General features: G+C 47.0%; 1 protein-coding gene and 1 pseudogene across 3 annotated transcripts in view; one reads left to right on the forward strand and one right to left on the reverse strand.

The window, feature by feature from the left end:
- The window catches only part of LOC147100112 (multiple C2 and transmembrane domain-containing protein 2-like), a 538,576-nt gene that overhangs the window by 345,870 nt on the left and 175,074 nt on the right, over window positions 1-17,632 (reverse strand). For all 3 annotated transcript variants that reach the window (XM_085968827.1, XM_085968825.1, XM_085968826.1), the window contains exon 4: window positions 11,633-11,747. In XM_085968827.1, the coding sequence (XP_085824953.1) occupies window positions 11,633-11,747 (115 nt within the window). The remainder of the gene's footprint in view (window positions 1-11,632; window positions 11,748-17,632) is intronic.
- On the forward strand, window positions 2,346-4,063 carry LOC147100113 (uncharacterized; annotated as a pseudogene).

Here is a 17,632-nt window from a genome sequence, read left to right on the forward strand (position 1 = left end):
GCAACAGCAAACCTGCATTTATATAGAAGAATATTTGAGTGGGGGAGGTAGGAGCACTGATCACAGACACGGTTCCATAGGTAGGTTTCAGGACGGCATTTAAAAAAGTGGGAAGAGTGAAGTGGAGCAGGTTTCGTTCCACAGACAGCTGAAAGTTGTGGCACGGAGGGTGGAACAGAGGGGAGAGGGGAATGCACAAGACAAAATATGTAATACCTCTGGAACAATCCACTTGGGGACATTTTTAACCCTGTAGGTTATTACAAAATACCTGAATTGTTCCACTTTGGTTCCCATAGACTCGTGCATTCAGTTTGGGCCCATCCCTGGTGTACTGTTTGCATTGCCAGGCTAGACTCACAAGCTGGTTCCTTTTTAAACTGATGATGAACGAGGTAAATTGCAGTTATGCATAGAATATCTATATTTATATTAGTTTTATGGCTGAATTAATTCTTTCTAAAAAGAACTGTAATCTTTAAAGATGATTGGCTGCAATCCTCAAACGTAAATACTTTGAAATGATTCAAGATTTGGCCAGGGCTCGCTGTGTAACTAGTGCCATTGTGTAGGTAAAGAGAAGATTGACAGATGAAAACCAGAAGGTTAAAGGCCAGTACCAAGAGACTGAAATTCAGCAACCCAGGAAACAATTACTTGGAGTTGGAGCTATTTTATTTTTATTCAGAAAAGTTTAACCAGAAATATTGATATTTAAAGTAAGGTGCTGATAATAAAATCAATGGGGGTAATTCTGACCCCTGCCCCGCCCGGCCAGGGACTCGATGCATCGCTCCCTGCAGAAGTGTCAGCCATGGCTCAGTGGTCACATTCTTGCCTCGGAGTCAGGGTTCAAGTCCCACTCCAAAGCGTTTACAAGTTTGCTATGAAAAGCAAATGGAAACATTTTTCCCCTTAGCTTTGTTCTCAAAATATTAAGTCATTGCCATCATGATGTTGAGAATACCAAGGTCAATGAAAAAGAAACGAGAAACTGTAAAGGCAGCAAAGAAGTAAAATAAAAAGGCTAACCTGATCTTTAGCTGCTAATGTGGCTGACGCCCACGATGTTACACCTTGCTGATAAGGAACAATGTATGGCAGCGTGCAGAAGTTATACAGACAATAGGTGATCGTAAACGCATTACCATGATCGCAAACGCATTACCGTGATGTTTACTTAGCTGTAACCCATTCAGTAAAATGTGGCTTGCCCAGCCCGAACTGCCAGGCCAGGAAATCAAATTAAAAGTATACGTGCACAGCGCAGGATTGGTGCAGAATGTACGATGTGTTAATGCTTTCTCAATGCAGGTATAATAATGTAGCACGCTGTATGAAAAATTGCTTACTCTGTTGGATTCGTCAGACTCTTGCAGGAGTCGGTGCCGATATATCAGAGTAAGACTCCGCGGATAATAAATCGTTTGAACTCTCCGGTTGTATTCGATTCAGTGATTGCTGAACCAGACTGAGGGTAAAAGAATCCGTTCTATCATTTGGTGTCAGAAGTGGGATCTCAACGGACAGTCACCGAGAGTTCGCGAATTAAGAGCTGAATCGTCTCGGACGTGGAGGGAGGCCCCCAATGTAAGTAGTTTCTTGTACTACCTCGGTTTTCCTCCGATTCCGCCAGTCTGACGACGAGTCGGCCAATCGCTAACTCCCGTGTGGTGTCCCACCGAGATCCAGGTCAGTCTGGCGAATACTGGAAGAGATAGGTGATTAGGTCAGTGATCGGATATCACTGAGGGTGAGTATATGTACTGAGGGAATAACTAGGAACTGTGTAAACTTAGAAATAAGCACTTGTGTCAGGTAAAGCGTCGACCTTGTATATCACTTGGCCTGCCTAGGCTCTGAACAAGTTTAAAACGCGACTGTGTAAAGTTCACAAGGGGAGTAAGATGGGCAATTGTTTAGATACCACGACTGAATTGGGTAACGCCTTACAGACCCTTTGTGAACAACATCCTGACAAAGCAAAGCAACTTAGACAGTTGTCAGGAGGATTGAATAAGAAATTAGGTAGTGATCAATGGCCACTAGGAGGAACTAAGAACCTAGAGGCCGCTAAAAAGGCTCAAGAACTAATTTGGAGAAGTAACAGGGGTACCACAGCCAAAGAACTAATTGCCCTATGGAGACAGTACTGCCAGGAACTAAAAGAAACTTCCTTGTTAGCAAGTTGGCAGGATAATGCCTTAAAATTAGGAATAGGACTTACCGAAAGAGGGGTAGTCAAACCAGTAGAGGTATTGAGAAAGGAATGTGCTCATGAGAAACGCTCGAAACAGGAGTCTGAAAAGACCATGGGCGAGTCTGGAAAGACTGATAAGAGTGGATTACGTAATCCAATGGTTGGCCTTGCCTTGACAGAGGGAGATGGTGATGATGATTTGGAAGAATGGAATCACAGGGCTCATGTTGTTCCCCGTGCTCCCCCCCCGTACGTTAACATTTATCCCCCGGTGGCACCCGTACCAACTGTACAAACCCCCGTGCCGACACCTCAAGTATCTGCCAGTGCCGTTTCCCTGCCGCCGTCAGTCACGGTTCAAATGAATAATCCCCCGCCGGTCCAGATGGGAGACCAACAACCGGGTCCCCAGTATACTGACCCTGTTGCTTTTTGCACCCGACTCAGGACTAAGAATAATCGGCCCCCGACGCCACCCTCCCCACCCCAACCCAGTCCATCAAGGTAACGAAAACGGAGAAATCAAAGGCAGATGATTCAAAGTCAGAGACTAGAGAGTCAGAGCCAGAGTACCCTCAAGGCTTTAAGGTCCTTTTTAGAGTGCCGGGACCATAGTGACATTGACAGTGGAGATTCAGGAGACGACTTGTCATCCCTGGAATCAGAATCCGATACGGAGAGACCCGCCAGACATAAACCGACACCCCGGCAGTTGCCGGTGAGACAAATGCCTAACCCTGCCTTTAACGCGAATACGCCAGTGGCCGCCGATAACCCCCGGACCATAGGTATCTTCTACCCCTGGAAACCTAACGAGATAATGGCTATCTTAACCGGGATGCCAGATAGGAAGAAATCCCCCACCTTGTTTGTAGAATTCCTCCGGACTACTATACTCGTCTATAATGCTGAATCAAGAGACTTATGGGCGTTAGTACAGCAGATCTTGACTCCCGCCGAACATGCAAGGTTTTTGGTTAACCTAGGCTTTGCGGACCATGCCGCATTAGAGGCTCAAAACGCACAGGGTGCTGCTCGTGAACGTGCCATACTCACTGCTTTAACCACCACCCTGCAGAAACCCATTGATATATCCAAGGTGTTGGATACTAAACCACGAAAGGGTGAGGGAGCAGAGGAATTCCTAGAGAGATTCTCTGAGGTATATCGGAGTCAGTCAGGAGATGCTAATTACCAGAACGGAGCAAACTCGCCGCAATACTGTGCTATTCTGATAAATTGTCTACCAACCTCGGTGTCTGAAGCAATTAAGACTAACAATATGGACTGGTCAGAGAATAGTCCCAGCCAGATGGCCAGGGCAGTGAAATATTATTGGAAAGAGAGTAAGAGTCAGGAGAGTCAGCCCCAGGTCAAAGTCAAGACTGAGTATGTGATGAAAAAGGAAGAGCCAAAGCCCACCCAAGATGTGATAGGATATCAGACGGAGCCCCAGTACTGCGTCCCAGGGTGGGTTGATAAACAAGGGTACAGATATATCAGCCATCCCGACGGACCGACCGTCCCTAATTATGGCCCACCCTACGCTCCCCCGAGACAAAATTTCGGCGATAGAGGAAGAGGAGGGAGGCAAGCAGGTTCAGATGCCTGTTTTAACTGTGGTCAGCAAGGCCACTGGAGCAGGGAATGTCCCTCCCGAAGACAAGGAAGAGGGGGCCATATGCAAGGACAACGGGGAGGTTGGCAGGGAAATCAGGGACGAGGAAGATATACAGACTTCTCCCAGAATAATCCGTTTCCCCAGTACTGACTAGCCAACCTCGTGGTGAACGGGTTCCAGTCGGACAAGGAGCCCATTCTATCATTACTGATTGGAGGGAACTGGCATACGTTTCTGGTAGACACCGGAGCAGCTATGTCATCCGTCCGATCGGAGCTCAATCTCCCTAAATCCGGGGAGACACAAAGCCTGTCCGGATTCCAAGGACAAGTGTGCCAGTACCCGATATTAGAACCAGTTGAAGTAGCATTTCGAAATGAGTCCGTAAAACACCAATTCGTGATCACAAATGGGCTGGATTGCAATCTCATGGCCAGAGACCTGTTATGTGCATTTCAATTAAGACTTGAGTGTGGGAACGAAGGAATAACTGAAAAACCATGGGCCCCTAAAAGACAATGTTACGTCTCTATCACCCCACAATGGTGGACTCTGGACTTAAAGGATGAACCCCCATCTCATGTAACCCTAGCTTATGATCGAAGTGGAAAGGATAAGGAATTGGAGAATTTTTACCAAGCTTATGGAGGGACTGAGTGGGATGTTGTTCTCCGAGCCATAGTTACGGGACCGGAGGGGAAAGCAGAATATGTTGAAGTTCCCTCGGAATTGTGGAAGCAACCCCTAACTGTAGCCCCACACATCACCCGGGAAGTGAACTCCCCCTACCGTGCGAAAGATCTGGGACCCATGGTAAAACAGGCAGTTGAACAAGCTGACCCAGATGACCGGCAGGAGCAGGCCCTGTCAGGCGGTCGAACTATCCTGTTATACCAAGAACCAAAGGTAGCCTTGACACAGTTGCACCACCACGTTGGGAATGAGGTACCGGAATACGTCAATCCGCAAGTGTGGGCAGAAGACCCCACACAGGTAGGATGCGTTAAAATAACTCCCATCCAAATCGCCCTACAGGAAAATGTTGTACTACCCTCCATACGACAGTATCCGCTGAAACAACAAGCGATACCCAGCATTGATAAACTGATCACGGGACTACTGACACAAGGAATCCTGATTCAATGCCAGTCCCCGTGCAACACGCCCATACTTGCAGTTCCAAAATCAGGAAAGCCAAACCAGTACAGATTAGTACAGGACTTACGATCTATCAATGCTATTGTACAACCGCTTCATGCACTAGTACCTAATCCAGCTCACATTCTGGCCCAGGTCCCTGCACAAGCGAAAATCTTTGCAGTAGTCGATCTCCAACACGCCTTCTTCGCCTTGCCACTGGAACCGGCAAGCCAGTACCTCTTTGCCTTTACTTATAATGGACAACAGTATACGTGGACCCGACTGCCGCAAGGTTTTGTAAACTCTCCAACATTATTCTCTAGGTGCCTACAAGGACAGTTGCAGACTTTGACCTTGAAACATGGTTCCGCTCTGGTCCAATACGTGGACGATTTGCTCATAGCTAGCCCTGACGAACAAAGTAACCGGGAAGACACCGCCCAGTTGCTTAATCACCTATTCTCACTAGGGTACGTAGTCTCTCAATCAAAGGTACTAGTGGCTCAACAGAAAGTTAAGTTCCTCGGCTTCATGCTCTCAGCAGCCGAGCGGAGTCTAGAGAGAAGCAGGATTGAGCCAATCTGTCAGTTCCCCGTACCCCGTAGTGCAAAACAAGTGAGACAATGGATGGGGATGGTAAACTACTGTAGACAATGGATACCCAACATCGCTCTAGAAACCAAACGACTAACACCATACACCAGTATGGAGGGCGAGTTTCAGCTAAGTCCTGTCGCCTTGAGAGCGTTTGAAAACCTAAAGGAAGCATTGTCACAAGCACCAGCGCTGGGGAGGCCCCTGTATGACAGGCCCTTCCAGCTATACTGCACTATCCTCACTGATTGTTCGACTGCTGTCCTAACTCAAAAACATGGGGACAAGCATAGGCCGGTGGCTTACTACTCCTTGAAGTTAGATCCAGTAGCGCTAGGGCATCCCGTATGCACCCAGATTCTGACCGCCATCTATAATAGCCTACAATCGGCTGCCAATCTAACTTTGCAACAAGATATTACAGTATACAGTTCGCACTCGGTAACTGCACTATTAGGCCAATTACAAACTCAGCACCTCACTATGGCCCGACAAAATAAGTACGAGATATACCTGTTGAATAATCCTAAGCTGCAATTTAAGCATTGTACTACTGTACTATCAACCCAGCATGTTTTCTCACAGAACCACCCCTCGAACAAACAGACCCAGGACATGATTGTCTATTTTTAATCAAGGAGGATACCTCCGTCAGGGATGATCTATCTGATGCCCCAATGCAGAGTCCTGACACAACCATGTATGTAGATGGAAGTGCGTCCGTCAGTCCCCTTGGGAAAAGACTTTCTGGATATGCAATCGTAGATCAGGACGGTAACACTTTGGAGTCTGCCGCCTTTGAGTTTCCGTATTCCGCCCAACAAGCAGAACTGTTCGCATTAATACGAGCTTGTATCTTAGGGAAGGACTTAAAGGTTAACGTTTATACAGACTCGAGATATGCCTTCGGAGTGGTTCATGATTTCAGACAATTATGGAAAAACAGAGGGTTCCTAACCTCTGCAGGAACACAGATATCCCATCAGAAATTAGTATCTGACTTACTACAAGCCCTCATGCTACCAAAACAGATCTCCGTGATAAAGTGCTCCGCACACACAGCAGGACAAACCCCAGTAGATATAGGGAATAGATGCGCAGACCAGGAAGCTAGGGAAGCGTCCCAGGAACAACGAGTGGTTGTGCCCAGAATGATGAGCCAGACTAAAAGCTCAAATAAAAGCAAGTCTCCCTCGGAAAAGCCAATGCCAACCATCCAAGACGTCATTAAGTTACAGGAGGACGCTCCTGACTGTGATAAGGGACTGTGGAAACAGCTCGGTTGTACATATGATTGTGTGTCTAAACTATGGGTCACCTCTGCCGAGCAAACTTGTATGTCAGATGAGCTAGCATTATGGGTTATTGAATGTATACACTTTGCAACTCATTGTGGTGCCAGAGCAACTAGTGACACGCTGTTAGCTACATGGTGGCATCCTAGATTACAATCTCTGGCTCAAGGTATTAGCAGTCGCTGCCTCATTTGTCAGCAGCATAACCCGGGAAAAGGCATACCTTGTGAAATGGGTAAGACGCCGTTACCCATGGGTCCTTTTGAGACCCTCCAGATGGACTACATTGAGTTAGAAAGGTGTCAGTGTTATAAATATGTACTGGTTATTGTTGATGTATTTAGTAAGTGGATTGAGGCCTACCCGACTACGGATAACAAAGCCTCCACTGTTGTAAAAGTTTTAATGAGAGAAATTATTCCCAGGTACGGAATTCCAAACCGATTAAGTTCAGACAACGGCCCTCACTTCGTGGGTCAGGTAACCAAGGAATTCTGCACTCAAATGGGCATCCAACAGCAGCTACATTGTGCCTACAGGCCACAGGCCGCCGGACTGGTCGAACGGGCTAATCAGACCTTGAAAAATAAACTTGCCAAATTACAGGCCGAGACGGGAACTGCCTGGCTCAAATTACTCCCCGTGGCCTTGTTCCAAATACGTACTACCCCGGCTGGCGCAGCAAGGTTAAGCCCTGCTGAAATCATATATGGCAGACCTCTCAAAACCCCGTGGAACCAGGAAGTCCCAAAGACTGTCCACTTTCACCACATGACGGCAGAAATGACTAACTATATTTTGTCGTTAACCAGGGCATTGAGAAGTCTGCACTCCCGGGTACGCGCTGCTTACGTCGACCTCCCTCCTATAGTCAGTCCGTCCAAAATCGAGCCCGGAGCGTATGTATTGATCAAGAATTGGACGCGAAAAGGATTGGAACCTCGTTGGGAAGGACCCTATCAAGTCCTACTCACCACCCCAACTGCTGCCAAAGTAGAGGGAAAGAGTGCTTGGGTTCACCTCCACCACTGTAAAATTGTCAGTAATGCTATGCCTAAAACTTAAAGAATGCTAACCTCTCTTGCTTCCAAGAAATCTCTCCTTAAACAGACGTGCCGCGCCGACCAGCCATGCAGACGCCACTGTGGATCTTCTCCATCAGTGTCCTGCTCACTCCTGGAATAACTCAACAGCCCAGAAGGAGAACATGCCGGCGGAACCAACCTAAGCGGGTACACCATCTATGCCAAGGAGACGTGCTTCGGTGCAATGATGATAACCCAGGCGGGTTCGGGAAATGGAACGTGATCAACTTGGACACCTACATTGGGCTTATTAGACAGCCCCACCGCTCGCTAGTGCTGCGAAACAAACACAGAGGAACATTGCCATGCTATTGGACTGAGTGTAAATTTGATTATGTTTGTCGACGCCAGGTGACCAAGTCTGTTACTGCAGGGCCATGCCGTAGAACTACCGATACCAAAGGACAAAGTCGTTATCTGAAGTTCAATCAGGAAAGGAAGAGAAGTGGGCTGCCCCCTATGAGCAGCTTCGACTATTTTAGGGTAGAAGGTACCCTCACAAAGAGACGTAAACGAGATCTCCAACACACTTTCCCTGAAGAAACCCCGACAGGCAATCTATTCCTCCAGACTCACGCAGCCCTATACTCACCAGAGTCAATTGTTTGTTATCCGCCCCTGATATCTGTTGAGGGGGTGTTTGCCCCAACCCCGGTTATTGTTCCCCCGGACTTTCTTTTAGATACTCACCTCCCCCCTCCCACAACCAATAAAACCTTACCCTATACCTTAACCCCGCCCGCCAAATGCCTGAAACTAAGCAGGAACCCTGGTGGTTATGAGAATTGTTGGAATGGGACAGGTTATGGTTGTAGGTCAGTATGGGTTAAACAGAATTACACCTGCCTGGTGACACGCTGCCTCCACCATCGGTGTACGATAGGACCTGACACCGGTAGCTGCACATGTGAGCAATCTGTGTGTGTGTCGATAACCGAAGGAGTACAAGTTTTATGTGGAGAAGGGGATGGGACAACTCTGAAGGTAGGGGGGGGAAACCTTTATGCTCGTAAAAATAGCTAATACCCAGCCTGCTGATACTCTTGAGATCCGAGGTTTTTACTATTTCCTTCCCCCGAGCCATTTAAGCACAAGGCAGAAACACATATCCGTGATATATACCAAACCAGGCTACTTTTCCTTGGGCCAAGGAAAAGCCACTAATTTCATGGTAATAGATACCGCCCCCCGGACTGTAGCCATCGCTACCTTAACCCCTACCACAGTACCTTGCCCCTCCCAATGGACATCCCACCGAAGAATAGTAGCCAGGGCAGCCTCGAAAGAGTTTTGCTCCAAGTGGAAAGATCCTGAATCCCTAGGAGGACACGGAACCTCTGTAGGATATGGATTTGCTGGCCTGTTCTCTATAGGCTACACTGGAGCCTATTTGGCCGCCAATAACCGGAACTACCTTATCTGTGGCCTCACCATCCTGGGTAATGCTACCATGGGGGCCCTCGACGCAGTCACTAAAGAATTGTCGGAACTCAGGTTATTCACTATGCAGAACAGATATGCCCTAGACTACCTGCTGGCCCGAGAAGGTGGTGTCTGTGCAATAGTAAAAGGTAAATGCCTTATGGGAGTCCGAGACCAGACAGAGAACATCACCCGCTTTATCACAAAGATAAGGGAACAAATGGATGATATGAAGGGAGCAAGTAACTGGGGAAACTGGGGATTTGGAGGATGGTATGACTGGTTGATAAATATGGCTATGTACCTAGTAGTTGCAATCGTCTGTATTTTTGTTGGACTAGCAATCATGAAATGTGTGTTAGGAAGAATGCAGTTAGCTTTGGAGAAAATAGGTGGCCCGAAGATGTTAATAGTAAGACAGACCAATGAATGTGAAATGAAGGAAGTAAAGTACGATGATAATGAAGAATTTGATCGACTAAATAGGATAAACGTAACCGAATAACGGTTGGTTATCATAGAATGATAAAAGGAGGGAATGAGAATACCAAGGTCAATGAAAAAGAAACGAGAAACTGTAAAGGCAGCAAAGAAGTAAAATAAAAAGGCTAACCTGATCTTTAGCTGCTAATGTGGCTGACGCCCACGATGTTACACCTTGCTGATAAGGAACAATGTAGGGCGGCGTGCAGAAGTTATACAGACAATAGGTGATCGTAAACGCAGTACCATGATCGCAAACGCATTACCGTGATGTTTACTTAGCTGTAACCCATTCAGTAAAATGTAGCTTGCCCAGCCCGTACTGCCAGGCCAGGAAATCAAATTAAAAGTATACGTGCACAGCTCAGGATTGGTGCAGAATGTACGATGTGTTAATGCTTTCTCAATGCAGGTATAATAATGTAGCACGCTGTATGAAAAATTGCTTACTCTGTTGGATTCGTCAGACTCTTGCAGGAGTCGGTGCCGATATATCAGAGTAAGACTCCGCGGATAATAAATCGTTTGAACTCTCCGGTTGTATTCGACTCAGTGATTGCTGAACCAGACTGAGGGTAAAAGAATCCGTTCTATCAATGTGACAGGAAGGAAATATATAAAGTTTCAATTCTGAGAGTCACAGAGATGAGGTACTTGTAGATACATTCAAAGATGCTTTCAACTTTCCCATTCCAGGTGGGTTTCTTTGCCAGTGCTGAACTTTTACTTTCCCCCCCCCCCCCACCCCAAATCCTCAGCTCACACATCTTTCTTTTTCAATGTCACCATATTGCCCAGCGGGAAGGCATTGCTTCTGGTGTACACAGTCCCTTCAATCCACCTCCTCCCGCTCCAGGGCCAGACCAGCCAGCAGTTATGGGCATTCAATCAAGAACAGACAAAACAATACTAACTGAATTTATAGTCCATTAGATGGGGAGATTTCAGACACAGCTGCAGAAAAGGACACAGTGAGGAACACACGCGAGCTGTCGGAAATGGCTCAAACCCCCATTCATTATTTTTTCAAGCTGCCTTCCCAATGCGCCTCAAACCGTGACTACAACCTCCTCTCTTCACTATCCTACCTCCCAGTTCCTCACTCCACTTAAACATCTAGCTGTTTCTCCCCAATAAATCCACAGCCGCATTCTTCCCTTCATCCTGAGAATTGCTCCAAGCTCAGTTCCCCAGCTACAGGAAACTATTTTTTATCCGGCACCGACGGGACCGATGTGGTGCCGGTTCATCAAAAATTCCAGATAACCGAAAGCTATAGTAAAAGATACGGAGAGCTGAGAGCTCCGTATAAAGCAACAAACCCTGTTGCTTAGCAACAGGTTCAGAACAATGGCCACAAGTTCCAAGCGTCTCTGTAGCTTAGCAACAGCTGCAGCCACACCCTTGCACAGCAACAGATGGAGGAAGGCAAGTAGAATATGAAGTAAAACTTACCTGAACCTACTCCTGCATTTTGCCAGTTAACCGAGATTTCCGGTTATTTAGGTGCCGGTAAATCGAAAGTTTCCTGTATCTACACTTTCTATTCCCACAGTTGTTCTCCAAGTAAGGCGACTCATGAGTAAGTTATCCAACTTATTTCTTTTCCAGCTAGTACTCTAAAATGAAACCTGCTCCTGCATAATGCCTGTGTAACGAGAAGAGGAGGCCACAGAGACAGTACATTCACATTCAAAGTATTTGGTGAGTTTCTTTATAATAATTGCACGTTGAATCTGATAACACAGTCCATTATAGTAAGGTAAAAAAACGGGTTAAAAAAATGGCTTACCACAGCGATCCCGGATTACCAGATTCCGCCCTTCCTTCAGTTGAATTGTCAAAAGGTATGAGGGGATGCTGCATGGCGATGGATCTCTACTTTTCCCTTCTTGTTGTTCGAAGGCCTGGAATAAAAACAACTGCATCACAAATACATGATTTTTTTAAAATTTGTCCTGTCAGACCTGTGTGTATTGTCAAGTTCTGACATTATAGGTTCAAATGGATTCCATTTGTTTCATAATTTTAAAATGGCACAATGGCTCGGATTACCAAGGTGACAAGCTCATCCCTGGATCGCGTGTTTAATTAAAGTGGGGTAGAAGAGGCGAGTTCCGCACAACACAACAATCAATGGTCGAGTACATTTACAGAAATCACAGAAATCACAGAAACCACACAGTGCAGATAGAGGCCATTTCGGCCCATCGAGCCTGCACCGACACATATCCCACCCGATCCCCGTAACCCCTACACCAACACATATCCCACCCTATCCCCGTAACCCCACGTATTTAATCCCCCTAACACTAAGGGTCAATTTATCATAGCCAATCAACCTAACCCGCACATCTTTGGACTGTGGGAGGAAACCGGAGCACCCGGAGTAAACCCACGCAAACACGGGGAGAATGTGCAAACTCCACACAGACAGTCGCCCGAGGCTGGATTCGAACCCGGGTCCCTGGCGCTGTGAGGCAACAGTGCTAACCACTATGCCACCGTGCTGCCTTAACGGATGTAAACAACAACTGTCAAGTGTGCATTTCCATGCATTCCACACAACTGAAACATTGGATTCTGACCGAGGCCATGCGCATTCAAATCACAGCACGTGCCCAAGTACTGTATGGGCTCAAACATCACACAATTTAGTTGCGGGTATTCTCGGTCGAGTAAACAGATGCTGGATCTCCAAGTTGGCATCATATAGTGGATATTGTCATCGTATTTTGAAAACAGTTCATCTCAGGCTGCATGTTTCTAACATTATATTTCATTTGAGATCATTCGGAGGCACAGCAGCCTCCGTGACCCCTTTTTTCCGACAGGAGGATTGCAGAGCAGGGCTAGGAGGAGAAGCTACTGAAGTGATAGCTATGTTGGGACAGGTAGGAGTGGAACCATGCAAAGGCGGTTGGACTGAGTTGGACCACTGAGGAGAGACAGTGGAGGAGGAGGGGCAGACTGGCCATACTGAACAACCCGAAGGGGTTAAGAAGGACAAGGATGGATATCGCATCATAATCTCCGTTCCAACGGAGTTGATGGGGTAGCTAGAGAGAAGCTATTTCCTCTGGTGGGGGAACCCAGAACAAGGGGGAATAACCTTAAAATTAGAGCCAGGTCGTTCGGGGTGATGTCAGGAAGCACTTCTTCACACAAAAGGTAATGGAAATATGGAACACTCTCCCCCAAAAAGGTTGTTGAGGCTGGGAGTCAATTGAAAAATTCAAGACGGAGATTGATAAAGTTTTGTTTGGTAAGGGTATTAAGAGGTATGAAACCAAAGCAGTTAAATGGAGTTAAGAAACAGATCAGTCATGATCTAATTGAATGGTGGAACAGGCTCAAGGGCCTTTTTTTTTAATTTGTTCATGGGATGTGGGCGTTGCTGGCAGGGCCAGCATTTATTGCCCATCCCTAATTGCCCTTGAGAAGGTGGCGCTGAGCCACCTTCTTGAACTACTGCAGTCCGTGTGGTGAAGGTACTCCCACAGAGCTGGTAGGGAGTTCCAGGATTTTGACCCAGCGACGATGAAGGAGCGGCGATATACTTCCAAGTCAGGATGATGTGTGACTTGGAGGGGAACTTGGAGGTGGTGGTGTTCCCATTCACCTGCTGCCCTTGTCCTTCTAGGTGGTAGAGGTCGCGGGTTTGGGAGGTGTTGCCGAAGAAGCCTTGGCCTGAATGGCCTCCTCCTGTTCTTACGTCATTGGTGACTTTGACAAGGGCAATCTCATGCTGCAGACAGGGCGGAAGCTGGGCCCGTGTTCAAACAGAGAATTGAGAGAGCGGTGAGCACAGAGCAACGTAGGAACAAAGAATTCAAAGATCAGGTGGTAACTGGAGAGGACGCAGGAGTTAAACGTAAACTTGATGAAGGAGTGGGTGAAGACGGGATTTTGAAAGGAAGGGAAATTATGCTTATGTAAAGGGAGTCACTAACAATGTCACTGAGCACTGGGTGACGGAAAGACCTTTGAGTTAGGAGTTAGGTAAGGAAGGGGATCGAGGGAGCAGGAGGGGAATCGCTGAAGGAGATGAGCCTGGTGAAGACTGAGGAAACAATGGGAGAGAAACTACCGAGTTATAGAAGTCAGGACACAGAATTTGTTCCAGTTCAGTCATGTTGTCAGAACAGAGAAACTGAAAATGCAACGATAATCCTAAAACCCTGATAGAATCCTAAACATGGTACAAGAAGCTGTGAGAAGAACAAAAGCCAGCCACAACTATGCGTTATACTATATTTTACTATATGTACCACTTTATTTTATGAAGGCATTTGTAATGGCAGAGCATATCAGGACATTGCGATTCTTTCAAAACCCCAGTTTCCTCAAGGTGAAAGTCATTCTTTAAGAGGTGGGAATCTTCAGAGCTGTCCAATACATCAACATTTCAGCTCATCTTTGCTTTCCATCACAAAAGGATCAGATAAAATGTTGTATAAAAGGTACAATTACTGTGAGTAATTAGAAACTTGGCTTACAGCTCTAACGGGGGATTTGTATCTGAAACAATGATCTGCTTCAGAGCCTTTGTTAAAGGACGCATCGTAACCCTGGTGTGGGCAGTTATGTGCTTCCACAAGCACGATAGAGTAGCTGAGAGCTGTAGATGCAAGTGAGATATGACTGGGATTCAATTAATATTTTGTAGAGACGTCTCTAATGGAAATCTCAGCATCTGATGCAATTCTCAAAGAGCCAGGAACAAGAAATGTACATTTTGCTGTCATTTATTCGCAGCAGGGGTCCAACAGTTAAATGGTGAGGCAAGGTGAGGTGACATGAGGGGTGGTGCGGTTACACAATGAGAGGTGACAAGGTGAGGCAACATAAAGCAAGGAGATACAAGGCGGGGCGATGTGGAGTTCGTTGACATGAGGCGACAGAACATGAGAGATGAAGAGAGGCGAGGCGAGTCAAGGCAAGGTGACATGAGGTGAAGCAAGGGTGGGGGGTTGACACGAGGAGTGAAGGGGAGCGATGCGAGGCTGGGGGGGCAAGGGGGCATGACGAGGCAAGGAGGGCGACATGAGGCAATGGGAGGAGACACGAGGTGAGGGGAGGCAACAAGAGGCAAGGGAGGGGAGGCCCACAAGTACTTCATTTATATTACATTGACACCACTGGTGGAAAATCTGACTTTGGCAGCAATGCTGTATTAGAACATAAGAAATAAGAGCAGGAGTAGGCCATATGGCCCCTCGAGCCTGCTCCACCATTCAATAAGGTCATGGCTGATCATCGACCTCAACTCCACTTTCCTGCTCGATCTTCATATCCTTTGATTCCCCTAGAGTCCAAAAATCTATCAATCTCAGCCTTGAATATACTCAATGACTGAGCATTCACAGCCCTCTGGGGCAGAGAATTACAAAGATTCACAACCCTCTGAGTGAAGAAATCCCTCCTCATCTCGGTCTGAAATGGCCGACCCCTTATCCTGAGACTATGCCCCCTAGTTCAAGACACTCCAGCCAGGAGAAACAGCCTCTCAGCATCTACCCTGTCAATCCCCTTGTAAATGAGGCAATGATGCTGCCACTGGAAATGCAAAGGATCACTGGCAAATATTAATGACTATTTTTCTGTTCAATGCTTAGCGCATATATACAGGTTGTCAGACTGCTGGCCAGTACCAACAGCTGTGTGACACAGCCAACAACTTCAGGCTCGAGAATGTTCCTAAACCACCTGTCACTTGTGAGTTATCCCGAAAGCCTCACTTGTGGAAAAACGTACAATGCTCAACACACCCGCCTGCCAGTTACACCAGCAGTCGTTTATAGCCGTGCGGTTTGGCCTCTGTATTTCCTTGATAGTTTTGAATATTCCTGGGCCTGGATTACCCTGAACCCGCTGGCTGTGGCAGCACAGCAGCAGCTTGCATCATTATATAAAAAAGGAACACCATTCTGGCGCTCTGCTGTTCATTCTCTTTCTGCTCCACAATACTCAATGTGTACCGGGCAATATCGCCCCGGAAATGCATGGACGAGCACACACGGCATATGTGCAGTCATGCGCCCGCTTGCGGCTGTTGACAGGTCATCCATGAGCTAACTGAAGGGCGGAGCAGGCTCGAGGGGCTGAATGGCCTATGCCTGTTCCACGTTTACAGCATCAGGGGGGCAGGGCCATGAAAAGTGCTGGGGGGGGGGAGGGGAAATGAGTGGTGTGGCACAAGTCGCCAAGTGAGTGAGTGGGATGCTGGGCCTCCTCTCCCAGGGGTTTGTCCTTGTGTTTTTGTTTTAAATCTCCTTCATCTTCCAGAATCCAAGCTTGGATCAAGGCCTGGATCCTTCCTTACACCCACCCGCCCAACCCACCCATTTCACTGGGACTCACTTGCACTGAAACGGAGGCTGGTACATCTCTTCTCCCACAGCACACCAGCCTCCGTTTACAATGGATCCTCTGTAGGCCCAGGGCGCAGGGTCCCGCAATGTTGGGAGGTCCTGCCCCCTCTGATGCAGGTACCCAAGTGAGATGGAGACAGAAGTTCCACTTTTACTAGGCCCTGCAGGAGCTCCAGCCCAAGGCCAGAACCCCGGTCTCGGTGGAGTTTGCAGCTGCTCTGCCAGACTCCCACTGGAGTTGGGGCAGGGGTCCGCCAGAACACCTGCACAATTTCAGCTCCTATGTACTTAAGAATCTGTAGCAGTGCCTGTGTCATGGCCATTGTGAGCGTAGTGACTGTGTTGCTAATCTTCCTCTCTCTCATTGGTTAAGTACTCTCCATGTTGTTCCACTTTCTAATTGGTTATTTTTCACTTTCATTATTTCTTCCATTGTATGCAAATGCAAGTTCTTTCTTTCTATTGCACAAAACCGTTCTGCCCAAACCCCCCCAAGAACAAATTTCTTCCCAATCAGATTACATCAAATTTCTTTGACGGGCACCTGTCGTGACCAGTTCCCATCCACCCCACTACATACCCCTAGCAATAACATTTAGACATTTGTTGGTTCTCCTAGGGCACTGTTCGTTAAGTTGGAGGATAAGTTCATTTATAAAGGCAACAGCATGCATGAGACATACAATGTATTATTCTGCTGCTAAGAGGGGCCATGAAGCCTAATTGTTCCGGGGGTTAAATTGGTCTTCAGTGGCAACACAAAATGGGCAATAGCGAATCGGCAACGCATTTTACAACCCGCCCAATTTCAATGGACAAGAAAATCGGGCGGGTTATAAAAATGAGCTGTGGATTCGCTATCGCCCGTTTTCCGTCGAAGACCGTATCCACGCTAGAACGTAACCCAACTATGCCCTGCCTCCCAGCCCTCACCTCAGTCATACCAGGCCCCCAAAGCTTCACTGCTGCCTCTCTTCCCTCCCTCTCAACCCCAAGACACATACTTATGTGCTCAGTCCCTTCTCTCACTCCCATCCTGGGCAGGCCTTAGACTATACCATTCTGTCCCTTCCCTCTCTCCTATCGCAGGCAAACCCTGGAATTCACACATTCAGTCCCTTCCCACCATTCATTTTTCCTAATAAAAAGGTAATGACTAAATTGGCTGCTCTACTGAAACACTGAAAGGGACCTGATCACAATGTGTGCTGTTAAAGGGTAAGTAGATAATTTAAATGGGTATGCACTGTTAGAGACTAGGGGTATCTAAAATGTATATGGTTATGTGAATAAAATTGTGACACGAATAATACTGTGTTTAGATGATTGTATTAGAACTTGAGACAAAAGTGTCTCTTCAGACTAGTATTAGAATAGCTGGATGGATGCTTAGAACTTGCTTATGTTTTTGGTTCCCT

This window comes from Somniosus microcephalus, chromosome 27 (assembly GCF_052327205.1).
Source record: "Somniosus microcephalus isolate GS21.2 chromosome 27, FLI_Smic_1.0, whole genome shotgun sequence".
NCBI classification, from domain to species: domain Eukaryota; kingdom Metazoa; phylum Chordata; class Chondrichthyes; order Squaliformes; family Somniosidae; genus Somniosus; species Somniosus microcephalus.